General features: G+C 40.8%; 1 protein-coding gene across 1 annotated transcript in view; it reads right to left on the bottom strand.

Annotated features, from left to right (window-relative positions):
• Positions 1–1,793: 1,793 nt before the first annotated feature.
• The window catches only part of DZIP1 (DAZ interacting zinc finger protein 1), a gene marked incomplete at both ends in the record, with an annotated part of 49,633 nt that continues 24,874 nt past the window's right edge, over positions 1,794–26,552 (bottom strand). Inside the window, 13 exons of the mRNA XM_079721939.1 lie at positions 1,794–1,870; positions 3,831–4,005; positions 5,215–5,345; positions 6,484–6,674; positions 8,021–8,074; positions 8,653–8,782; positions 9,076–9,238; positions 12,372–12,511; positions 17,070–17,129; positions 21,114–21,170; positions 23,481–23,537; positions 25,029–25,077; positions 25,751–25,891. Of these exons, the coding sequence (XP_079578065.1) occupies positions 1,794–1,870; positions 3,831–4,005; positions 5,215–5,345; positions 6,484–6,674; positions 8,021–8,074; positions 8,653–8,782; positions 9,076–9,238; positions 12,372–12,511; positions 17,070–17,129; positions 21,114–21,170; positions 23,481–23,537; positions 25,029–25,077; positions 25,751–25,891 (1,425 nt within the window). The remainder of the gene's footprint in view (positions 1,871–3,830; positions 4,006–5,214; positions 5,346–6,483; positions 6,675–8,020; positions 8,075–8,652; positions 8,783–9,075; positions 9,239–12,371; positions 12,512–17,069; positions 17,130–21,113; positions 21,171–23,480; positions 23,538–25,028; positions 25,078–25,750; positions 25,892–26,552) is intronic.

Here is a 26,552-nt window from a genome sequence, read left to right as displayed (position 1 = left end):
GGGGTCAAAGTGCAGAAACACTGTGTCAGTAGCCAGAAACATATTAGTTGTGTGTCAGTGAGGAGAAATATAAGGCGATAGCTCAAAGGAAAACAAACATGCCAATTCTAGTGCAATCTAAAATGACAGGACTAAACAGATAAAGGATCGGTCTTTTCAACATAACTGTTGGGTTTCCTTAGCGGACATTCATCATATTTCCCCAACCCTTTCTGCTCAGGAATTAAGACCTGGCAGACCCAGGACTTGGATTTGAGACCCAGTTTAAAGGCTACTTTTGTCACTTTCTAAGTGTATGGCTTTGGCAAGTTATTGTATAACTGTTTCTCACATCTTCAAGAAAATTATAATAACTGTGTCTCAAGGTTGTTCTAATTAAGTGAACTAATAATGCATGTTAAAAACAAACAAACAAGGAGCTCAACAGATCTCTGTGGAATAAGTGAGTGAATGTAAGGGCCTGGGTTCCTTCTTAGGCGTTGTTGTAGGTTGCTTATCTCTGTCCTACTACAGTGAAGATTTGACTCAGCATTTATTAGAGCTTTTAGAAACATATATAAAGTGAGTACATCTGCATAAAATTGGCCTTTGTGGGAAGTTTTTAAAAGGGTGAGAGTGGCCCACAAGTAAAAAGGACTCTCTGGTGGGGCAGAAACAGATAAAAAACACTGTTTTAACTTTTAGGTCAGTGTGTTTACATGGCACAGCTACCAAGGCAAGCTTAAATCCTCTAACGAGCTGAGCCTGACTCAGAAATCAGCTCTAATAACTCAGCCACAGTCACAAGGATGTAATGGAGGGCTTTACTTGAAAGGTTGGCAAAATGAAGAAAGATCCAAAATCCAAAAAACCATTTAGTTAAAATGTAACTTTTTTTGGGAAACAGAGTACAGATAGTACCACAAAGTACAAAAAATGCAGAAAACAGTTTATATGAACTTTTTGAATGTTGACAATGTCATTGTTAAGAACAAAACTAAGTTTTGAGGTACTTTAGAATACAGGTTGGGCATTTTAAAAAAGTGAAAAAAACTACAGACACATGAATTCAGTATTGACTCGATCTATTCTGTTTATAGTGCGATAAATTAACTGACATTTAAACTGGCTACATTTTATTCATAAAATATCCAAGGTAAAGATGATGCCACAGAAATGGTATTTAACGTTCTAAAATAAAACAACATGCTTACAATGGCTCAAAGCTGCATATGGTAAAAGTACTTCTGGAAAATGGAGTTATCTAACGTGGGCCTAGCTATATTTTTATAATGCTAAACTTACTTCTATATGAAAAATAAATAATCTACTCTTAAGATTTCACTGATTCCACTAATTCAATTTTAAGAATACTAACAGAACTTTATAATAAAACACTTCCAACGTGACAACATACATAAGAAAGATATAAAAAAAGGTTTTAATTCAAACCAAAACCTGCTATAAGAAGTTTTAAAAAAATTCACTTAAAGATTAGTTGAAAAAAAAATACACTTCAACACTAGAGTACCGTTCTGAAGAAAAAACTTTTGATGACTTCAGTGACACGTTGTTTTTAAGCAGCAGCCGTCTTAAACACCTTTATATGCTTCAAAATACTGCTGACAGTTTGTTTTGTAATAACTGCATTAGGTGCCACTAAAGGGACTCTTGTTCTTTGAGAGTCAGCTTCCTTGTTATTGTAGGAGATGCTGCCAAGCAGAAGCGTTAGAGTCGTGTAGGCAGTACTGAAATACTGTGATCCTGCAATACTGCTGGCGTCTGGAAGGGCCTCCTGATGCGTGGGGTGACAGTTACACATCTGAAGAGTCACTCCAATCGGTCAGGGCTACTAGGCTGCTTTGCAATGGGCTGGATTCATCCTGAGGTCCTGTGGAGGGAGAGAGGCGGGGAGGGGAGGCCCCAGTGATGAAACAAGCACGCTGTCCAGCCTGTAAAAAATCCGCAGCTTCAGAGGGTAAGTCATCACTCGTGTCTGAGTCTGCTCGCAACCCCACCCCTAGCTCCTACAAACTGTGAAAGAGGCTGCGGACAGTCCCACCCGCGGGATGGCCAGGTCTCTGGGGTAGCCTCACGGGGCCCTCGTAAGGAAGCTTCCGCCCAGCCTCTCCTTGCCAGCATTCAGCACAGGGCCTGGAGGCTGGCAGTGGTAAAGAGAGGAGAATAAAATTAACAAGCCAAGGAGGGATTAGACGGTACCCCAGGTTTTCTAGGGTAGATGAGCTTAAACATGAAGTTAGTTCAAAAGTGCCTTGAGCCACTGAAACAGGAGCGGGCTGAGAATTCCACTTGCATGTGACTCCAGAAATATTTAAGGGGTGTGGGGCCATGACATTGGGGCGGAGGGAGGAAATGTACTCAGGGCATCCTCTTGGCCCTGTGTCCTCACAGAGTCGCCGTAGCATAAACACGTCTTTTTTTTTTTTTTTTTTTGCGGTGCGCGGGCCTCTCACTGTTGTGGCCTCTCCCGTTGCGGAGCACAGGCTCCAGACGCTCCGCGCCATGTGGGATCTTCCCGGACCGGGGCACGAACTCGCGTCCCCTGCATCGGCAGGCGGACTCTCAACCACTGCGCCACCAGGGAAGCCCTAAACATGTCTTTTGCTTTTTCAAAGATTAGGATGGCTCTTGAGACAAAGCACAGAAAACTTATGACGGTGACAGAACAGAAGGTCAGTGTTATGACTGACACGTTGGTGGAGAAAAGAGGTCAAATGAAGGTAGAGGCAGCAATGGCTCGTCTTACAAAGGGCGGTGGGGGGTGGGTGCGGGATGAGGCAGGAGGCCCTGCTACAGACAGAGCAAGTACAGAGATGTGCACGTATTTGTTTAAAATTACAGATGTGGGAACAAAAGTCCTGAAGAGGGGGCATGAGGGGTGCAGGGAGTGGGGAAGGAGCCCAATCCTCCTCTGTCTTAGCAGAACTTCGACAGTTCACGTCTAAAGTCAGTGAGCCTAGAAATAGGGGTCTGAGCCCGTTACTCAGAGGCACGGCTCATGGGACCCACAGATGAAGAAAGGCTGAGAGGTGGCGTGGAGAAGAATTACTCTGATAGAAAAAATACAAATTATATTTTCTGATTTTAAAAATTTAATGGGGCTTCCCTGGCGGCGCAGTGGTTGAGAGTCCGCCTGCCGACGCAGGGGACACGGGTTCGTGCCCCGGTCCGGGAAGATCCCACGTGCCGCGGAGCGGCTGGGCCCGTGAGCCATGGCCGTTGGGCCTGCGTGTCCGGAGCCTGTGCTCCGCAGCGGGAGAGGCCACAACAGTGAGAGGCCCGCGTACCGCAAAAAAAAAAAAAAAATAATAATAATAATAAATAAATAAAAAAATTTAATGGGTTGAGAGGTAGGTTACTGGACTTATTATCCAGACTCTAGCCTGGGTGAATAGGAACAATAGCAGTGGATGGTTTCACTTGTCATTCATCCCACTGGCTACAGTGCTACAAGGAGAATCTTCCTTGGAAGAAAATAAAAATATTTAACATGTAGACAGATGAATACAAGAAGACAGTCAGAAAAAGTGGCCTCATCTAGGTATATGATCAGAAAAATTTCCATGAGGCATCTGCATGAAGAGACTATTTATATGGGCGTTTTCAAAAATAGATATTTTAGAAATGTAAAGACTAAGGATTAGACCTAAAATTAAATTTTAGAAAATTAGTAAATATATACAAATCAGTAAGTTGTTCACATTCAGTCCTTGTTAAAATAATGTAAGGAAAGCAAGATCTTTGTTATGCCAACAGTGTTTTTGTCTGATAATATATTAGCATAGCTTAGATATTTATAGAAGCTTCTGCTAGACACCAAAGCAGCGAACCTTCTCTCTTTGGCCCTTTCAGGTTAGTTTCAGCCCAGGCAATTGGCACTTGAGTAGAATTTGACTCATTCTTCACAGGTGGAGGTTCCTTCTGTTCTCTTCCAATTCTTCTCCCCAAAGATTTCTCTTCCTCTAAGGATGATATGTCCCAGTCATCATCGTCCGCATCTACACACTGAAAAAAATACGTGGAGAATAATGAATGTTTCCTAAAGAAACTGTGCGTGTTCGAGCCCCTTGACCACTTTGTTGGCCAGAGAGCCACTGACACTAAATGATGAGAAGTTGGGAGCCTCAAAGGACCCCCCAATCTGGTCGTTTGGTCATCCCTGGAGGGGAAATGAAACAGATTTGGAAATCTGTGCTTTGAAAGCAGAGGGAATCACCTCTTTTTCTGTTCCTTGCTGTGGAAATGAACGTTTCCTACTCAGCAATCATGAATTTAGCAAATTCCAGGAACACTACGTTGTAGAAGTCAAGTCAGGATGCTCCCCAAGGAGCAGCTAGGCTGGCTCTGGGGCTCTTACCTCTGTGATACTAAGACATTTAACTGCAGGAGACATCACATGCGGGCCCTGCAGAAATGGCCCTGACCTAAAGGAGCGCGTGTTTCTCCGGCGCCCCTTCTAAGGAAGACGTGGTGGCTCTCTCTTGACCTTTTGTGACTTTTTGTCATTTTTGGCTGTGTAACACAAATGGCACTAACTTATGAACATAGTTTGACCAAATGCTCTGGATTCCACAGATGAGCAGGGGAGGAATGAAATCTAATGCAAGGGAAAAATTAAGAAAAGAGCAACTACTACTGCCAGACTCCATCAACACAGACGAGCCTGCCCAGGTCTCTGTCCACAGAAGCACTTCCGGTGCCTGGTGTGGAACCTTGGAGTGTGTCAGGGCCTCTCCTCCACTCGCGGAGGGGAGCTTGGCTTTGCCCTATGCTTGGGTCGTGGACCTGAAGCATCTCTCCACCGACTCTGGCACCCAACCCTGAAAGTCCCTATTTCACTTCCAGGTCTCGCCACGGTGGCAGAAAGGTTCCTAGACTGAGATCTGAAGTCCCCAGATTCTAATCAGTCACAAGTTTCTGTGAACAAACTACCTAATATCTGCAAACGTCAAATAATACACGTGACAGGATTGTGAAAACCTGTAAAACTTGATAAGCATAGGATGTATTATTACCATTATCCTTTCAATATCTTTGATTCTCTACGGAATAGGAAGAAATACGATACTGAAAACAAGACAATGTAAAAATCTCAACCTCTACTATACTAAATAATTATATTTGTTTTACATTTCACTGTAAAAAATACAATTATTAAGGTATATTCATTAAAAGATGAATTCGTGTATGCTTAGCAAGTAAAAGTGCTATTACCTTTAGATCTTCTTTTTGTGCTTTTTCGATGAACGTCTCAGCAACATTACGCCCACCAACTGGCTTATTCCCACTTCTGTGATTTGAAACTGTCTTTTCAACTTTTCCAGTTAATGTTTTAATGGAGGTTCCTATAGGACCCACAGAAAATAGGCGAAGTTTAAAAAAAATCATATCTTCAGTTCCAAAATAACCTTACAAACAATTTGAGAGAGTCTAAGCTTTGCAAATACTTCCTTTAAAGAAATCATGTTCCTCTAGAATAGAAGAATAAAATTTTTAAATCAAAGAAGGATGGTCTCATTCAAGTACGTGGTCGGAAACTTTAATTTCAGTGAGGCAGCCTGCATGAATGGGATATTCATATATTTTCAAAACCAGTTGTTTTTAAATGATTAGTTATATTTTACATAATTATATAAATACATGGTATATACAAATTATATACAATAAACTAATTATATGTGATGTGTTTAAAATATATAATTTTTAAATTGCACTAAACAGAATTTCTTTTTTTTTTTTTTAAAAATGACCCTTCAGCGTCACTTCTCCTTAGCAAATTATCAGCAGTTACCGACTTGGACCTTATGTTCTTTTAGGATTGCCTCATATCCAAAAGGCAGCACAGTGTATTAGAACAGTTATTCTCAAGGTCACCCAGTGTTAGGGGTTGAATCGTGTCCCAAATGCGTATGTTGAAGTCCTTACCCCCATTACCTCAGAATGTGACCTTATTTGGAGGTAGGGCCTTTAAAGAGATAATCAAGTTAAGGTGAGGTCACTAGGGTGGACCCTAATCCAATACGACTGATGTCCTCACAAAAGCAGAAAATTTGGACATAGATGCATGCACAGAGAAAGTCAGTGTGACCAGACACAGGGAGGAGATAGCCATCTACAAGCCAAGGACAGAGGCATAGACTAGATCCTCTCCTCACAGCCCTCAGCCACCTTGATTTTGGCCTTCCAGCTCCTGTCAGTAAGTTTCTGTCGTTTAAGCCCACAGTATGTGGTAGTTTGTTTCAGCAGCCCTTATATTTGTTACTAATACATCCAGGCATCCCCAACCCCTTCCTCTCCTTCCACTTGAATATCAATGACCTGCTAAGCTCTGTCCATTTTCTTTAGGCAGCAGCAGCTTTTGGATTAGCCCCATCCTTTCCTCGGGCACTTTCTCAGCTCAGACTCCCAGTGCTTGTTGCCCCTAGGTGAGAACCACTGTCCTAAACAAAATTTCCAGAGGGATTTTCAAGAACAAAAGCTTACCTGTGGGCTTGGGAGAAATAGCAGAGTCCCCCACTTCACTTCCCTCGGTCCAGTCAGTGTCACTTTTGATGGTGTTCCTTCCAAAGCTATTCTTGTTGCTTTTAGATGACCGCACAGGAAGTAAGTCTGGCGAGGCACAGGCCTGGAGGTCTTCAATATCCAGCTCTTCCTCTGAACTGAAAGGAGAGGTCCTAAACAAATCAAAACCCAAATGGGGGACGCTGTTTCCCTAAGTTTCAGGATTTAAAGCAGTGGGAATTTTCTCCAGAGAGCATAACAGACACCCATGTGGCCACAGAACAAGATGGCAGCCAGGGCCACAAAAGGCCGAAGACTCATTTCAAATCCAGACCTGCCAGCCACATGGCATATTTACCAAAATGAGCTGAAGTTAGGACATTACTCCTTGAAGCCCAAATTTGTATATTCTTAATATTGGTTTTCACACACCTAAGAAAAATATTTCACAATGGAAAAAAATATTTTTGCAATAAAACTATGTCATCTTTTAAAATAGTGTCATTACTTACAGCTTACCTTTACACGGCACCCTACAAAGGACTTTTACATAAATACGTAATCTCATTTGTATCATCACGTGAATTATCACCCCATTTTAAAGTGAAACAGAAATTCAGAGTGGTATTTACTCATTTAAAAAATATTCATTGAGCACCTAAATTCCACACAACGTTCAGTTACACTACATCCCATGAAATAAGGCTCTTCCCATGAGATTATGTACATGAAAAGTACTTTTGAAGGGTGAATTATTATTTATACTGTCTTTAATATATTTATTCTGTCTCTAGTGTATATACAAAATGCCTTAATGAAGAAATAAAGCATCAATATCGCCAGAACAAGTCAATGATGATGAATTCAATTATTATAAAATTAGTTCTACTCAATTAATAACAATAATATACCTACAATTTATTGAGTACCCACATGTGCCAAGTACTGAGGCTGAGCCCTTTTCATATGTTCTCATTTAATTTGTAGAACTATCCTGTGAAAAAGGTAGCATCATTCCATATTACAGATAAGAAAACAGAGCCTTTTTAATAGGCAAGCAACTGAATCAGTGTCACACAGTTAAGGAATGACTGAGCTAGGGTTCTTGTATCATAAGAGAGCCTAAGAGAGATTATCACCTTCCACAAGGAGCTAGAACACTAAAATATCATCCGGCTACACTATCATGGATCCAGACATTAAAAAGCAACATCACGCATTTATCGAACATTACTAGACACTGGGCAGGAGGTGGGCAGTTGGGGGAAAAAAAAAAAAAATAACAGAAATGACTCAGGTGTGGTCCCACTTGTTAGTGGAGGTCACATGGGATAAGTGCTGTTGACCCAGGTAATATCTGATAAAGAAACAAAGATGTAACAAAGGAATCACAGATTAATATGATGTGTACTAATTATGGCTCTAGTGAACCACAATGAACATACTAATTTACAATGAAAGAAATGTTCAGTGAAAAGAATTTTTAAACATCACCACCCCCTGCTCCCTCAGTACTCACTCAATAGTTGAAGACTTTTGGGGAAAATGATCTTCTGTGATATTTTTCTTAACTCTAAAAGCAAGAGAAAAATATTTCTGGTGTAAGTGAATAATGTAATTTAAAATAGATTTCTATGGAATTGGTGATTTTTGCTTTATTAAAGGGTGAGCAGCAGCAACTCTCCCTGAGACAATGAGAGATGGGTAAGCATTCCAAGTGTGATTCTCTGTTGGGTCAAACACTGCTGTGGGCTGAATGTTTGTGGCCCCCTAAAATTCATATGTTGAAGCCCTAACCCTCAGTGTGATGGTATCTGGAGATGGGGTGATTAGGTTTCGATGAGGTTATGAGGATGGGGCCCACATGAAGAACTTAGTGTCCTTGTAAGAAGACAAAGAGAGACCAGGGCTCTCTTGCTCTCCCTGGCATGTGAGGACACAGTGAGAGGGTGGCCGTCTGTGAGTCCTGGAAGAGAAACCTTACCAGAACCTGACAGTGCCAGCACCCTGATCTCAAACTTCTAGCCTCCAGAAGTGTGAAAGAATAAATTTCTGTTGTTTAAGCCACCCAGTCTATGGTAGTTTGTTATGGCAGCCCAAGCTGACTGAGACGAACGTTAATAAAAAAATTTTAGGCTTGAAAATACTCACTTTGGAACAGATGTGCTATCGGTAAAAACAGGTCTTTGTCTAACCAACTGTCTGCTTTTGGGAGGAAGATGTATTGCTTTGGGTACTTCTCCAGTTGAAAGGGTGTCCACTTGAGAAGCACTGGACCTGTCTGGAATAGTAGTGTCATTCGTGAGTCTCCATGACATGAAAAGCAGAATAAAATACTACAATACTGTCTATGCTGGCACTGAAACGAACAAGCCTGTCTCTAGGGTCTAGACTCTACACTACAGGGGGTTTTTAACGTAAAAACCACAATCTAAGACCCAACATTTAATGGTTCAAACAATAATAGAGTTGCCAATTAAGTTCCAAGGTTTGTGAACCATTTAAAATTATGAAACGGTTGTTCTATTTTGCTCCCATCTGCAGAAATGAAATGGCAGTTGGTAGCAGGCTTACTTGTGGACAGTAGTGTTCTCTCCTCAGCTTTACGGCTGACCTGATGTTCAAGGAATTCACGAATTTGCTGAAGGTTAGGTATTTGTCTTTCTCGTTCATGTCTTACTGATTCTACGGTTCTTAGCACTCTATTCAAGTGGTCACTTGGAATACTGCGTGTATCCTGAAGGAATAAAATGTTAAGTTAATCAATTATCCTGGAATGTTTTTCATTTCATGGACATTTGTCTGCATTAACCATGCCAACCTTTCGTCCTTACTGCTGCATGTAAGGTGAGGGATGCCCTGACGTATAACACACGGTCCCGGTCCCAAAAGGAGCTCACGGGGCAGTGGGACACATAACGTGTGTGTATGATTGTACGTGACTGGCTAAGGTACGGGGCTGTAGGGGCCAGGACCAAATGCATGGAAGGCGTGTGTGTGACTGATTAACCAACAGTGCAAGGTGTGTGACAAGGACCGAATGAGTCCACAAGGGCTAGAGGAACTCAGGGAGAGGGGCTGTCAGAGGCCCCACTGGGCCAAGAAGCCTTCAGGGGGAGGCTGGGCTGTGCCTGAAGGATGGGTGGAGTGAAACAAGTAGAAAGAGGGAGAGTTCCAGATGGGTGGGATCACCTTGCGGGAAAGGCAGGCAATGGGACAGAAACAGTCAAGGCATGTCTAGTGGCTAATGCTACAGAGGAATGGGTGAGGAGAGCAGAAAAGGAGACTGATGCCAAAATGAAAAGCTTAAAGGTTGGTTATTCCACAGGTAAGTGAAAATCCTCAGAGGTTTTTCAATTAGGAAAATGCCATAATTTAAGAGGTGATTTGAGAAAATTCTTTTGGATTTGAAGGGTATCTAGACAGAAGAAAACCACTTAAAGAGCTATTTATTCATTTATTCAGTATCAGTGTCACACACACACTCCCATCTCCTCTCCACCATTCCCCTCAGTCTTCCCCATCCCAGGAAGTGGCTCCACCACCCTCCCAGTTGCTCAGGGGACAGAAATCTCCATCATCAGATCAACTGCTACCTCCAAGAAGAAGTTTTCTCTGACCTCAGTTATTCATTCCCCTCTACTTTTCCTTCATTTCACATCCTACCATCTGTCATTATTCGACCACCTGTTTGTGTGAGCAGGTGTTGACTATGTCTTCCTGTACCCTGCAGCTGGATGGAAAGACCCAATACTGTACAAATGTCAGTTCTTCCTAAATAGTACACAAAATTTAAGGCATTTTCAATCAGAATCCCCACAGGGGTTATTCTGGAACTGCAGCAGCTGTTTCTAAAGTTCATTGTAAAACAAAATATGGAAGAACTGCCAAGAAACTTTTGAAATAAGACTAATGAAAAAGGCATGACCTATAACAGATACTAAAGTACAGGACAAAGTTACTAAAATTAAACCAGTATGGTGTTAGCAAAGGAATACAAAAAATAGTTGAAAGGGCAGAACCGTTGAAAGTCCAAAAATAAATCCAGATGTATGTAAAAATGTCCTATATGATAAAACTGCTATTTTGAACAAACAAGGAAAGTGTGGATTACTCAATGAAAGATATTGAGACAACTGATCCAACTGGAAATAAGGTTAGATCTCCAACTCATTGTTTCCAAACTTGTTAAAGCCCAGATAGACAAAAAAAGTAAACAAACAAAAAACTATGTAAGCATTAGGAAAAAAATATAGCGTGTTTTTATAATCTTAGGATAAAAGGAAACGTCCCCAATAAAATATATAACCCAAAAACCATATGCAGACTGGAACTGGAACTCTCACACACTGATAGGGACAGTGTAAACTTTTACACTTTGGAAAATTATTTGGCTACACCTATTAACACTAAACATGTATACTCTTAGACTCAGCAATGTCATTGCTAAATATACATCCAAGAGAAAGGAATGCCTATGTCCACCAAAAGACATGCACAAGAATGTAATGGCCAAAAAGAGCCCAAAACTGAAAATCCAAATGTCCATCAACAGGAGAATAGATAAAATGTTGTATATTCATACAATGGAATACTATACCACAAACTACTGCTAAGTGAAACAGTAAGTATGAAGCTTACAGAAAAAATCATAAGCAAAAGAAGTGACACAAAATAAAGCACAGTGTAGGATGCCACTCCTATGAGGTTCAAGAACCAAAAAAAACTAAGTCAGAATAGCCATTACCTCTGGCTGGGGAGTCCGGAGTTATATTGACTAAGGAAAGCAAAAGAGAGTCTTCTAGGGTGTTGGCAATGATGGATCTCTTTCTTGATCTGGGTGGTGGTTACAGATCATACACACAACCCCCCCCCCACATGTACATACAAATCTGTATACACACGTATATGTGTATATACACACATTCAGATACACACAAATGCATGCACGTGTATATACATGTATACATATATACACACACAGATTTATGCACACACACGTATACACAATATCCACACACGTGCATATACACACAAACCTGCATACACAAACACACTACACACAGCCACACATAAACATACATGCATTGCATGTACGTTATGCACACATGTACATGTGCACATATCTGTGCACATTCCATGCACATACTTTTGTATACACATACATATATGCACATGTGATGTATATACACATACACACACAGGTATATAAATTCAGGTTGTCCAATTAAGTTTGTGTATTTTATGTATGCAATGAAAAATGTAAAAAGCAAAGAGTATATATAACATGATGTACAGAACGATTCAATCTGGCAACAATGTGAAATACAATTCATTCATCCATTCATTTAATAAGGGTAGCTTGAGTGCTGATTTTGTAACAGGCAGTAATTCGGAGTTAACATCAGAATGTAAGCAGCCCTGCAACTGCCTGGATGCAAACCCTGACTCCTTCATCACGAACATGTTACCTGAAGCAAGTTACTTCACCTCTCTGTAAAATACAGATGATATTGTCACCTACCTAAGAGATTAGTTTCTATGTTTAAATGAGTTACTATCTGGAAAGCTCTCTGAAAGGTGCCAGGCACCCAGTGAATGCCAGCTGAAGTGTTTAATGAATCATGTCACATTACCCTCCGATCTCCATATGTGACAGAACTGACATGCCTTCTTCTCTTCTCTGATCCTTTCTTATTTAGAAAACAAAATAGGGAACTCCCTGGCAGTCCAGTGGTTAGGACTCCGCGCTTTCACTGCCATGGCCCGGGTTCGATCCCTGATTGGGGAACTAAGATCCCGCAAGCCATGCGGTGCAGCCAAACAAGACAAAACAAAACAGCAAATATTCCCAAAGTGGGTGAACTTACTGCACTAATCCCCAAGGTTTCCAGTTTCTCCACCAAACGCTGCTTGAAGACTGTTCTTACTTCCTTAATGAGGGAAGGGTCAGTCTTCAAAATTTTCCTTAAACATATCTTGTTATTTAATTTCTGTTCATTTTCCTTTCCTGAAATAAGTTTTTATAACGTATTAAAAAGGAATTAAACAAATACATTAAACCTCTAAGCAGAAAATGGCAAAACACAACTTCTAAACAGCAAGCAAGCATTTATAATGTTTTAAAGTTTTTGAATAGTTTCGTCATTCAGCACAATATATAATGCTTAAGTACTGTAGCTTTTAAAAGTACCTTATGGGGATATATGTATATGTATAGCTGATTCACTTTGTTATACAGCAGAAACTAATACACCATTGTAAAGCAATTATACTCCAATAAGTCTGCTTCAAAACTTCAGTATCTTTAAAGACTTTCTCTTGATCACTTAATCAAATTATAGCTAGATAAATAATGTGAGAAATACGTCTCTAGAGAAGCAAAATTGAAAAAACGTATTTAGAAGTTTAATGTTTAATCCTAAAATTATTTGTACTACTTCCTCAAGAATTCATTACTCCTAAATTCAGTTAGAGTTTAGGTATCATTTAAGGAAGAAAAAGCCCTATGTCCTTTAAATAATTAAGTTTTTATATAATAAATTTAGTGGAGGTTAAGTTCACATAAAATTTCAAAATGTGAAGATTATTATCCCTCTCAAAATACTTACCAAAATGAAAACGAAATTAAAAAAAGTCTTAGGAAAAGTATATTTTGCTTAAAACCACCTATAATTAAAAACAAAGAAAGGGCTTCCCGGGTGGCGCAGTGGTTGAGAGTCCGCCTGCTGATGCAGGGGACACGGGTTCGTGTCCCGGTCCGGGAAGATCCCACATGCCTCAGAGCGGCTAGACCCGTGAGCCATGGCCGCTGAGCCTGCGCATCTGGAGCCTGTGCTCCGCAACGGGAGAAGCCACAGCATGGAGAGGCCCACGTACCGCAAAAAAAAAAAAAAAAAAAAAACAAAGAAAAATAACAGGCCAGATTCTCCTAATGTTTCCTTCCTTATTCCTTTTATTCCCTACCAAAAAATGTCTAGTTTAAGAGGGTTTGGAGAAAGGGGCATGATTACAACGACCTTGAAGAACTGAGTCCTTATGTCAAAGGAAACTCAAGGAAAAAGCCTCAAGGAAAAAGACTCAGTGCTGGGTAGTTGAGACCCTTCGTGAACATCCAAAGGCAGATCTGGGAGATTGTGACAATGGTACTATTATCATTTGGAAGTCTATTCTCCTAACAAAAGAATTTCGCCCAAAGACGGGGGCACCAAATGCCACTGCCTAGGTCTGGGGCTGCAGGCGGGTCCTCACAGATACTCCATTGTTCCGTGGTCTTATCCACCTCAGCAGATGGAATTTTTAGGTTCTGATGGCATGTGGATTTGCAGAAGATCTTGAAAATATGCCTTTTGGTTAAGATGTTTTCTAAATACTAGTCAAGTCCAGTAGTAAAGAATATTTCTGTTCATTAATTTTAACAGTTTTGCTGAAGGCAAAACTGGTCAAATTACTATTTGCACATTAAATAGGAGGGAAAATCCTGCATGATGATGCTTTTCTATACTTTGCTTCGGTGGCTTGCTAAATCAAAACTATGAAATTTTATGTGATTCTATATGAATAAAAATCAGAAGTAATCTTAAACTTTATATTGCCAGCATTCATGCTGTTGTTTTCCCACCAATGTTTTTCCACTCTTCTGAAACCACACACACACAAAAAACACTTCTGTCCTAGGGACTGAATCCATCAGAATCTAGAGGGCTTAGCTGCAGCCACAGCTGTCACTGGCTTTGGCTGCTGGCTGGCCAGCAAGTCTGCAACTGTCTGGGGCTAAAAGTAAAAGGACGTACCAGGAGAGAACCTGGAAGTTATGGAGCTACCATTGAAATAGATGCGCCTCCCACCCCAATTAGGCAAAGAAAATTCTTTGGCCAGCATCGCAGATATAAGGAATGACACAGAAGCACAGCTTGAAGAGAGGCTCTGGGACATGGGGCCACATGCAGGGGTCAAGTGATGCCCAGATGGATTGGCCAGTCTAGAATAGTTGCAAGGCCTCTGATGGCAGTACCTGAATTCATTTGCTGACGGGTCTGGGTTCACCCTCAACCCCTGAAGACAAGTTCATTTTGAGGTCCAAGTTCCCCCAAATGACAGAAGATTAAACATTTCCCTCTGTCCTCAAATTCCCTTTACATGTTTGTGCTCACTTTGGAAAGCATTTGTGAATAATTAGAAAACCCTTAATAGGAAGAACTCGTACAAAGCTGGGGTTGGCCGACAGAAGCGAGAGAAAGAAGGTAGAGTGGATAGGAAAAAATAACAATAAAGTTCTTAGGTAAAGGTGAAATGAATTACTTGAAAGACAATCAGAGCTGAAGATTTTAAATAAAGCGCGTATTGCTCACCAAGATCAACAAGACAAAATGTTCTAGAGATCAGCATTTCCTCTAATTAAAAATTTTAAAGCATGCCCAAGCAGATGGCCAGACTAACGCACACGTGTGATCAGTTACATCAGACTTACAACACACCATTTATGGTAAGCAAATAATTGTAGCGCAAAGCAAGTAGTAAAAAAACAAAACAAACAAACGCCCAAAAAGCAAAATGAAGCAAAACACAACAGAATTTCTGAGTTAGAGGGGACTTGATCATCTAGTACTCAATCTCCTCATTATTCACACGAGGACTCTAAAACCAGAGGTAAAGAGACTTCCCCAAAGGTCACCCAGCCAGTCCTGCAAAGGCTGGAACAGTTTGCCTTCCTCCATCTCTTTGTTCTTTGCATTAAACTACGGAAAACAGAAAACCTAGACTTTAGTTCCAGCACTGTCACTAATTAAACTCGACAACCTGGAGCAAGCTCCTAATCCCCCCATATTTCAAGTTTCTGAAAAATAAAATAGCCCCCAAGATTCCTCTTGGCCCTCACATTCTAACATCCTACAGAACAGCAAGATCAAGTCTGCCTCGACACAACTGTCAGAAAGTAAGGATGAAGAAACAGTCTCATATGAGTTACTTCTCGGTAAAAAGTTGTACTGTTTTTGCAAACCATTGCTAAGATTTATCTGCACAGGCATTTGTCTGCAAATGTTAGTACAAGCTGAGGAATTTATTGATGGCAATTAATCTGCTGCCAGCATGCTGGCTCCACGGAGGCACTAGAAAGATGCGGTCACTGGTTTCTGTGGCAGTGCGCTGGGACTTGGCTGTTCTCAGCGGTCCTCAGCACTTTCTCATCCCTCACCAGAGCTGTGTCTGAACACGTGGAGGGTGGCAAAGATTATTTTCTTTCCCAATTCAGCTCCCTAAATGTGGCAACAGCCGATGATGGTGTTTGCTGTCAACGATCCCTAACTCATGCCTTACATGGTCTAGGAAGAATTCTAAAAGAAACACAGGCAGAATATGCAGTGGGTGAAACCTGGAACTGAAATGGGGATGATGGGCAAATCAGGATTCCTCTTGGAAGCAAGGTGACTCATTTTTAAATGAGTGTGAACTATATGACTTGCGATTCCAGTTTCAAACATTTGGACCCTACCTATGAACCTGCTGACACATTTCATAGATTCTTCTGAGAATAAGGGATTTTGTGTTTCAGACATCAATAAATGATACTTATGTAGGAGAGAGAAAGCATGCTACAAGCAAGTAAAATGAAAATACACATCATGTAGATGTTATAGATATGCCTGATGTAGTCCCTTCTCAATTTGTAGCCTTGACAAACAAACAAACAAAAAAACTGGAAAAAGTCTAGAGAACACATAAGAAGTTATAACAAATATCAAGAATTTACATATTAGAACATATAATTTTACTTCTCTTCCTAACAAAAATGACAAAACCAGAGCCCACGTAAATATTAACAATTTGCTTTCTCCTAAAGAAGTGAAATATGGTAAAGCATTATTATTACTAAGGAGAAAATTATGATAAACTGATTCAAACATAATTGTTTCAGGATAAATCTAGCATTAGAAAATATTCTTAATAATGTAAATAAATATTCATAAGCTTCAAAGATTAGTTGATAGAAAATAAGTTTTATTATTACTACCAAATAAAATGAGGAAGCAGTAATAATTTTAATTATCTCCCCAAACCTGTAACAGCTCCCAAATTCTGCCATTAAGATATTCTGCATGTAAACAGTCCACATTCAGAGCTTAGACATTACGCCTTCCTTGCTATTAAAAACAATTTTTGAAATGGGCACTTCACCTATTCATTTCATAGATTCAGGGCATGAGAAATAACTACTGTGACATGAATATTTTTGTATAATCTGGCACACAACTGTGTCGACTTGTCATCTGATCAAAAAATCTCTGCATTGACATAAAGGCTTAAAATATTTTTTCAAGTTCACTGACACAGGAAATTTCTTATTCATATGCTAAGAAACAGTAAAGCGGGGGAAAAATATAATAGCACATTGGGGGAATAGGATGACAGAATACTACATGTAGATTGAAAATGTAATCCAAACCTAAATGTCTTCCCTAATTTTGATACACTACGATAAAAACCACTGAATCATACTTCCAAGGCTTGGGTTTTAGCATCGAAATGTGATTGATGCAGATATAAACCCTGATCAAGCTCTTTGTTACCTTTTTCTTCCTCTGAAAGTTCTTCTATTGGTTCCAGTATGTGCGATGAGACTGCCTGTTCTATTAATGAGGAAAAATAAGAATAGTACAAATAGGTCAACAGCAAAGTAAAATTAGTTCCTTTCAAACAATTTTGAAAGATATCGTTCCACAGTATTTTAATCATGCCTAAAATAGCAAGAATTTACTGGGAAAAAAATATAAAGGCTGCCAGTTAAAGCTGGTCACTTTTCCATAGTATCTTCCCTTGTTGCGTGTTTTCTGTTAACTCCACTCTCAGGAAATTACATTTTAAATAATAAAGTTAAAATTTATTGCTCATCAACTTAGTGCCAGACATGATTTTTTTAAGGCACAAGAACACAACTGCAAAAGATCTTCTTCACTTATCCCTAAAAATATTTTCCTTGTATCTTGACCAGGTGGCTAGATAGAAAATTATTGAAAATATTCAATTTCCAAAGATAAAAACATAAAAAATTCCCAGGGCCTTGGGATTCCCACTTCTTGCCAGCCCCAGGGTCTTTAAGTGGAAGGACCAGAATGGTAAAAGGGCAAGGAGAGGTATCCTGGGGTCAGCAGCAGGACTGAGACCCATTCTTATACACCTTCGTGTCCCTAAACCACGTTTCAAGACCTAGTTCTGCTCCCAGAGAGTCACCAGGGTGAAGCTGAGGAGATGAGAGAGAAGACAGGCTTTTCCCAATCCCACCCCAGAACAGTGGCCGGCGGAGATGAGGCCTCTGGGTGACTTCCCAGGGAAATGTCACTATGCCCACACACAAGGAAACCCGCAGGCAGCATGGATAAAGCAAACCCCATCCGATCAACAGAGGGAAAGCTCCTTCATGGAGAAGGTCAGGTTTTGGCTGAAGGTCTAACTAACCACAGCAGTCAGGCATTAGGCACAGAATGAAATGCAACCGAAAGTCTGACTTAGGAGGTGCCTGGGCCCCTCGTCTTCAGCCTGGAGACTGACATGGGGCACTTGCCCAGAGAGCTCTCCACCTGCTTCCACAAAACGGGGGTCATTTCATCCTGCCACCAGACCCCAGGGTGGGCGAGGCTAATAATAGCAACAATTCCTCAGTGCTCACCGGGCTGCCAGGCACAGAGCTAAGAGCTTTGCATGTATTACCTCGGATTTACTACCTCCTACTTTGAAGGTCTGGCTTTTAATTTACTAAAGGGTGTTTCTGATACTCTATTTTAGGCATATACAAATATACACATACACACATATACATATAATAGGAATATACAAATAAATATGTATTATATTTAGGTGTTTAAAAATAGGCTCTTACAGCTTGTTCAGCCATCTACTCAACATATCTGACATTGACTGTATGGGAGAAATGCATTTTAAACTACTTTCAAATGAACTTTCGGAACACAGCCTATTAGTAAATAGGAGTCCACTTTAATTTTGAAATGTAAACATGGCCCTGCAAAGGAGCATGTAATTCCATCCATGTAACACAACTGGTGAACATCAAAAAGATGCTTTCATATTTGTTATTCAGCATCAAGATTTTAAAGTTATACAAATAAAGAAAAAAAATGTGTACCTATGTGTGGCAAGGGATGTTAACTAGACTTTTTTTTTTTTTTTTTTTTTTTTTTTGCGGTACGCGGGCCTCTCACTGTTGTGGCCTCTCCTGTTGCGGAGCACGGGCTCCGGACGCGCAGGCTCAGCGGCCATGGCTCACGGGCCCAGCCGCTCCGTGGCATGTGGGATCTTCCCGGACCGGGGCACGAACCCGTGTCCCCTGCATCGGCAGGCGGACTCTCAACCACTGCGCCACCAGGGAAGCCCCTCAAATCTCTTTTGCGTACTCTATGCTCAGCCAAACAATTCGTCTGCACCAATAACTCACATCCAGTGCTTTCCTGCCACGTTTTGCTCCTACTTTTTGCTTTGTCTCAGCTGAAAGGAGCGTGCCCCCTCCCTGGGGCAACCCATGTCTTATAACTGACGGCCTCAATCCAGGAAAATTCCAAAGTGCCCACCCCAGCTCTAAAGCTCCTGGTCAGACTTGCTGAGGCCTCCGCTGCAGCTGCATGTGGGATCAACATCCCTTTAACGCCCAACCCTGCTTCTCTCATAGGTGTTGTCTGAGAGCACTGCCCAAATGGCACCCGCAAACCTCCAGCCCAGAGTCTGCGTCTCAGGGAACCCAACCTCAGCCGGTGAGTAATCGTGAGATTTCTCATGGTAAAGGACCTCATCAAGCTTTGAGATAGAACAAAAGGAAGGACAGAGAGGAAGTTGGGCTAATTAATGCTGTGCGATACGTGACCAACCCTCCCTGTGCCCCTGCCCCCCAGCACCTGGGGAAGCTGCCACAGCTGGGGGTGGCCAGGCACTGGGCCGCCACCAAGCCTCTTCCCCTGCCCCTGCCCATTGAGATGCCCACAAATCAGCTTTGATCCCAATCCAAGGGTTGTGGGCCTCGTGCCAGGTCTGGCTGGCATTTAAAATGAGCACTTCAATCCCAACAGATGCCAGCAAGGGGGCATGGCTGATTCAGGCCAGGGTCCACACAGAACACAGTGCTCTAGGACTGACAGATTTGTCAGGACCCTGGAATCAGCCCCAGAGAGCATTACATGCCTACTGTATGTGTCCTTTATCGGGTACCAAAAATATAAAACGAAGAAAATATGGCCCTCATGTAATGCCAGATAGGAGGCTAACAAGAACAAGGTGGGAAACAAAAGAAACTAAAACACGTGTTGAGGTACAAAAAAGAAGTAGCCAGCAATGCCTTATAAAAATCAACCCTACTACTGAACAGCACAGGGAACTCTATTCAATACTCTGTAATGGACCTATATGGGAACAGAATCTAAAAAAGAGTGGAAAAAAATCAACCTTAAAGAAGGAGGCAACAGAGAGACTTTAGACCTGACATAAATAAAATGAATAGAGAATAATTGCCAGAGATAATTTTCTCATATCTTCAATATTAAAGAAAGTTTCTATAGGTCAAACATACATTTTAACTCTGTTACTGGTTCAAAGGAAAAAACCCTGCATGTTCTAAACACTTGTAAATAATAACATCCAATATGTGAAGAATTTATGCATTACGTATTAAAAACACATGCCAAAGGGAACCGATCCACCTGAAATGATCTTAGGAAAAAAGTAAGGGGCAATAAACACTTCATGAATCAGTCAGTGAGGAAAAAGGATAATTACAAAAGGCCATGATATATGGACCAAAATATTTATGAAGACAAAAAAGTCCAACTCGACTGACCACAGATTTAAGTCCTAACTAACAGGCTAAAAAGAGAAGTGGAATGAAGTAATCATTAGATTCCAGAAGCATTTGTAGGTAAGACAGGAAAAAGGTGGTCCCCCTCCCATCCTAATTCATTTAATATACAGCAGACTTTAGGAAAACAATATATTAAAAAGATACTATAAAAACTGTTAGCACCTTAGCTGTATAAAAATAAAACATGTCTATAAATATTCACCCTGTCTACTGGATCATGTTAATAATAATTATCAGTCTGTGGCCTGGTCCAAGAACTGGATCCTGGCAGCAGTTTCATCCAGTGGTTCCTACTTTTTTCTTTTGGTTTCCATCACATGTCTTTTCTAGCTTTTTTCCAACCAATCACTGAAACTGTTTGTTTAAAAAAGGTGACTTGCTGCCACATTGAAAGTTACAAAAACAGTCACATATGCCCTGTGGCATGTGCTGGTTGGCTGGTCTAGTAGAAAGTCATCCTCTCACCCAATACTTACTACTTTTTCCCAAATATCATAAATGATCCAAGTACTACCCAGAGTTAAAATCTGTACCTGTGAGCCCAGCAATAGATACATTTTATACTTTATGACTGGTGGGTATGATCAGTTCACAGTAACTTTACATAGGAAGACTGCAGTTTTATTAACTGTTTTGCATTCACCAAAATGTTTTGTTGGCATAATTACCCCACACAGAAGCACTTTCAGTTAATAAGTTACCTAACTCAGGGTGGAAACTGTACATAGAACGCTGAAGCTTTGCTGAAACTTACCATGTGCCATTGTTAGACTTGACTTAGCATCCAAAGTCTGTGGGGCTGGGGCATTCACTGAAAAAGCATAAAAAGAAAAAGCTCACAGTGTTCTGTAATTATAGCGTCAGCACCTGAACATGATGATAACCAAATATTTATCAAATCAGTCAAGATATATACAGACGATGAGGGACAAAAGACAAAAGATATCACCGACTAAGCTAAACCAATTTCTAAATAACAGCCTATGGAAATATAACTCACCCGCTTAAAATATACAATTCAGTGGGTTTTATCATAGTCAAAGAGGCAAACTATTATATATAGGATGGATAAACAACAAGGTCGTACTGTATAGCACAGGGAACTGACTATATCCAATACCCTGTGATAATCCATAATGGAAAAGAATATGAAAAAGAATATTTATGTATAACTGAGTAACTTTGCTGTACAGCAGAAATTAAACACAACATTGTAAGTCAACTATACTTCAATTAACTTAAAAAAAATACAGTCACAGAGTCGTACAACAGTAACCACTATCTAATTCTTGAACATTCTCACCACATGTACACCTCCCAAAAATACCCATATCTATTAGCCCCATCTCTCCCTCCTCCCAGCGCCTGGCAACCACTGATCTACTTTCTGTCTCTATGGATTTGCCTATCCTGGTCCTTTCATGTAAATGGAATCATACAATTAAATATGTGGTCCTCTGTGATCAGCTTCTTTAACTTAGCATCATGTTTTCAAGGTTCATCCATGTTGTAGCATGTGTCAGCATCAGCATGTATTTTTATGGCCAAATAATGTTCCATTGTATGGACAGATAACGTTTTATTTATCTTTTCATTAGTTGATGGACATTTGGGTTGTTTCCACTCTTTAGCTATTATGAATAATGCTGCTATGAATATTCATGTACAATAAACCAATTTAAAAAACTACCCCAATCACTGGGCTGGAAGACACGGTGAGAAGGCATTAATTCAGCCACAGCCTTCAGAGAGGAGTATACCTGATTCAAGTAAGACTGAACACCCTGTACTTCAAAATATCTCAGAAAATTAGATCCTACAGCCTCTCTTCCAATATCTGACAATTCCTATCTGAGGTTCCTCTCTCAACTATTTATTTATCTGTCTATTAGTTTACTGACTCTTTCCCTAGCTTATTAGAATAGATCTTTAGTTCTAATCCTATTCTAAAAAATACTGTTCACAAACTTCAGCTACCCTATAGGCATACAATTTTGTCTTTACAATGGCTAGTGTGAAAGTATTCAACTCCTAACTATGGGTAAACTGCTAACAATTCTGGAAATATGGGCTTCAAACCCATTTACAACTTGCTAATCTGGATCCAGGTTTGGTAAACTACAGCCTGTGGGACATACCAGCCCCTACCTGTTTTTGTAAATAAAGTTTTATTGGAACACATTATCATTCCAATATTGTGCTAAGTATAATTAAAATATAAACATAATAATTGAGTGTCTTTTAAATTTCCATACTTCTCTGAAATGCTTCTGTTCTCCCCTCAGCTCTCCTCCTGGCACTTAAACTACCCTCTCCTCCTGAGCACCTCTCAGCCTCTTCAGCTTCCAGAAGCAACATCAAGAGGCCTCAAGAAGCAGCTAAGCAGTTAAAACAATCAGCCCTTTCCAGTCAATTGTGCCAAATTCCCAAACACGCTCATCAATGTCCTTTCATCATCACAAGTCCTGGGCCCCTATGAACAGGTTGTTCAGTGCCTGGCCTCAGTGCAGGCCCTCTCCCCAGTTATTCAGATCCTGTACACATGTTTTCTTGAATGGAAACAAAAATATTTCAACTATTTATTATGAAGAAAACAATCTGTCCATTTTGAACTGTACAGATTATGTCTTTTTGGATTCTGGCCAAATCCTGACAGCTCCGGAAGACAGCTGTGCTGAGCGGACTTCAAGTGAGTGACTGGTGGGACCATCGCGTCAAACCCTGCAGCACTGGGTCTCAGTGATGCCAAAATGTGGTGGCCACGACACACAGTGTTGTGGTCACAGCGTATGACCTTGGGAAATCCAACAGTACAAACTGCAGCGATGCCCAAGAATTTTTAGTTGTTCCTTTATTAGGCGAATAAGGTTAACAGGTAAGGTAATAAGGTAATAGTAAGGTAATAGGTATGGCTAACCCAAATCACCACAAAATCACACGGATATTTACAATATTGGGTTTTAGAACTAGGTCAAATCTGGGAACCAAAATAGATCATTATATAATCTCCAAACACACTGATGTTCAAAGAAATGTCTCTAAAAACAGTAAGTAGAAGTTATGTATGGGTTTAGCACTTTAAAAATATCTTTAGAACCCCGAGACTATTATAGAAACTTACTAGGTACAGTTGGGGTAGTTGGCTTAGATTCAAAAGTTTGCGAGGTTAAAGGATTCCCTGAAATAACAACAAAAAAAGTAAATTAATAACAAAAATCACAAGCTATGGGTTATATTTTGCTAGTGCATATCCTAATATTTCCCCCCCAAAAAAACAATGATATTTACCAACATATAGCAACTCACCCAAAAAAGATGTTTAACATACATCTTTTAAAGCTAACTTTTTTCTAAAATTATTTTTCAAATGTGTATGCTGTCTAAGTAATTATACAGTTATTCCTCACTACCTGAACTCTTACTATTCCAAGAGAAGTTATAGGGAACCACCACCCTTCCCAAACCTTTATCTCAAAACGAGGGAAACAAGTGTGTAGGTCAATGTACAGGCATATGTCATTTTATTGCACTTTATTGTATTTCGAAGATGCTGCATTTTTTACCAATTGAAGGTTTGTGGCAACCCTGCGTTGTCAGGTGATGGTTAGCATTTTTAGCAATACAGTATTTTTTAATTAAGGTATGTGTATTTTTTTTAGATATAATGCTATTGTATGCTTAATAGACTATAGTATAGTATAAACATAACTTTTATTATGCACTGGGAAACCAAAAAAATTTGTGTGACTCACTTTATTGTGATTATTGGCTTTATTGCAGTGGTCTGGAACTGAACCTGCAATACTTCCGAGATATGCCCGTGTCTCCCATGGCCCCCAGAGACAGGGAGGAAACCCAGCTCATAACACCCATTATCAATCCCCAGTTGGCATCCCTCAAGTAAACAAAGATGCCTTAATAACCTGAGATGTACAGGAACCAAGACTGGGATCACTCGGAAGAAAACCAGGCAAAAGGCAAGCTTTACGCTGTATTGGGAGACCCTGCACTTCTGGCTCCCAGCCCCCCTTTTGGACGAGCTCTTGAATGAAACGGAGATGGATGGCTATCACTGCTACCATCAGTAGGTTGTATATCCCCCCACTATACTTAGAACAAACCCTTAACCCCAGCCTACCACAATGCAGAATCATGCAGCAAGCCTCTACAGCACTTTAGGGTAATTAAGAGTTTAATATTAATAACGATAGCCAACACTCATGAGTGTTTAACAGGTGCTCTTTATACATGGTCTCCCATTTCATCCTTGTAACAAGCCTATGATGTAGTTACTACTAATATTCCAGCTTTAGAGCTGAGGAAACCGGGGCAGAGGCTCACAAAGCTACATAGTGCCAGAGATGGGAGTTGAACCCGGTCTGCCCCCAGACTCTGTACTTTTAATCATAAGGCATCTTATTGCACATCCATCCAGAGGTACAGTTACTAAGCATGTATTATGTGCATAACGATATTCTGATAAAAAGGATACGAGACCATTCTATGACAGTTTAGGTATTTAAAATTCTTCAACTCTCTGGGTTGTGGTTAGCACACCTTAGCACACCTTAGCACTCATGAACCATCACGGCCCAGCATTCTTCTGAAGTCCAGCGCACGGTTAGGGAGGCCCGCCTTGCCTCCAGCGCTGGGATCCTGGTCCACTTACCTCTGGGTTCACTGACAACGTTTAATGGTTTACTGGTAAACTCTTTAATCTGCAAAGAAGAACAGTTTTTCAGTGATCCATGTCTGAACTAGACAGGGACATACTGGATAATGGACAGATACCGTACTCAGTAAATGAACCTTTTCACTAAATCCTCCAAAGACACAGGACACGTGGACTTTAATGACATGGAGGCAAACGTTTTATAAAAGCAGCATTTGGATTCAGCTGCTTCTTTTGGTAAGGAATTACCAAAAGGAATTTTAGCTACCTTCACATTTATTCTGAATTCTAACTGAATAAATCTGATTGCTCTACAGTATTTTAAAATACCTTTAAAAATTATTTTATTTACTTATACAAACAACCACAGGGAAAAAAATATTCTATCTCCTTTATCTTATCCAGCTTACAAGTGCTCTAAAATAAAAACACACGTTCTTGGGCTTCCCTGGTGGTGCAGTGGTTGAGAGTCCGCCTGCCGATGCAGGGGATGCGGGTTCGTGCCCCGGTCCGGGAAGATCCCACATGCCGCGGAGCGGCTGGGCCCGTGAGCCATGGCCGCTGAGCCTGCGCGTCCGGAGCCTGTGCTCCGCAACGGGAGAGGCCACAACAGTGAGAGGCCCGCGTACCGCAAAAAAACAAAAAACAAACAAAAAACACGTTCTTAGATAAACTGCACTGTTTACATAAAAAAGGTGCCAATGTATACTCCAAAATACCTGTTGTATCTGCGTGATGATGAGCTCGTTCTGCTCCTGGAGGCTCTGCCCTAGCTCTTTTATCCTTTTCTTGTAGAATACATTACTTGTGTTTAGATCATCTATCATTAAGGCTCGAAGTTTCTCTACATGTGACAGGAGCTGGAAAAACCAATGAAGAAAGGCATTCATCTGCAAACTGCATGTAAATTTCTTCTTTTGGCAGTTTGTATATACATGCCGTACCTTCTTGCTGGCCTATGTTATCTACACACTGAATAACTCTCTGATCACCGTGTATGAAGGCCCTGGCTACACACGGGGCTTCATCTCTGTTCCCAGGGACCTCATGGCCCAAGAAAGCCAACACTGATGATGTGAACAGCAGAGGGAACCTGAGCCGTTACATGAAATCACACAGGGACGAGCAAGGATAAGGATCAAGGCTTCTCCTCAGAGCAGCTCCAACCCCACACAGTACTGTTCTCACACATCCACATGCATCATCCCAGCTGGAAAGTGCACTCCCTGGGCCGCAGAGCCCACTTGAATTATTTTATACACCCAGCAACTAGCACGGTCTCTGGCTCTTAGCAGGTTCTCAATAAATATTTACTGAGAAATGGTAGGTGGAGGGCGTTGGGGGTAGAGGAAAAGAGGAAGGGAGGGAGGGAGGAGGGAGGGAGGGGGAGGGGGAGGGAGGGTACAGAAGGAAGAGAAGCAGAGAACAGACAGATTCAGAGATGCACATATTCATCTTTTGAGACTTAACCTCAGAGAAGATCAAATACTGGACAAGAATTCGAGAAGAATTTGTTTTCAA

This window comes from Hyperoodon ampullatus (assembly GCF_949752795.1).
Source record: "Hyperoodon ampullatus genome assembly, chromosome: 16".
NCBI classification, from domain to species: domain Eukaryota; kingdom Metazoa; phylum Chordata; class Mammalia; order Artiodactyla; family Ziphiidae; genus Hyperoodon; species Hyperoodon ampullatus.
Note: the sequence above shows the minus strand (reverse complement) of the source record. Positions and strands in the feature narration are given on the sequence as shown.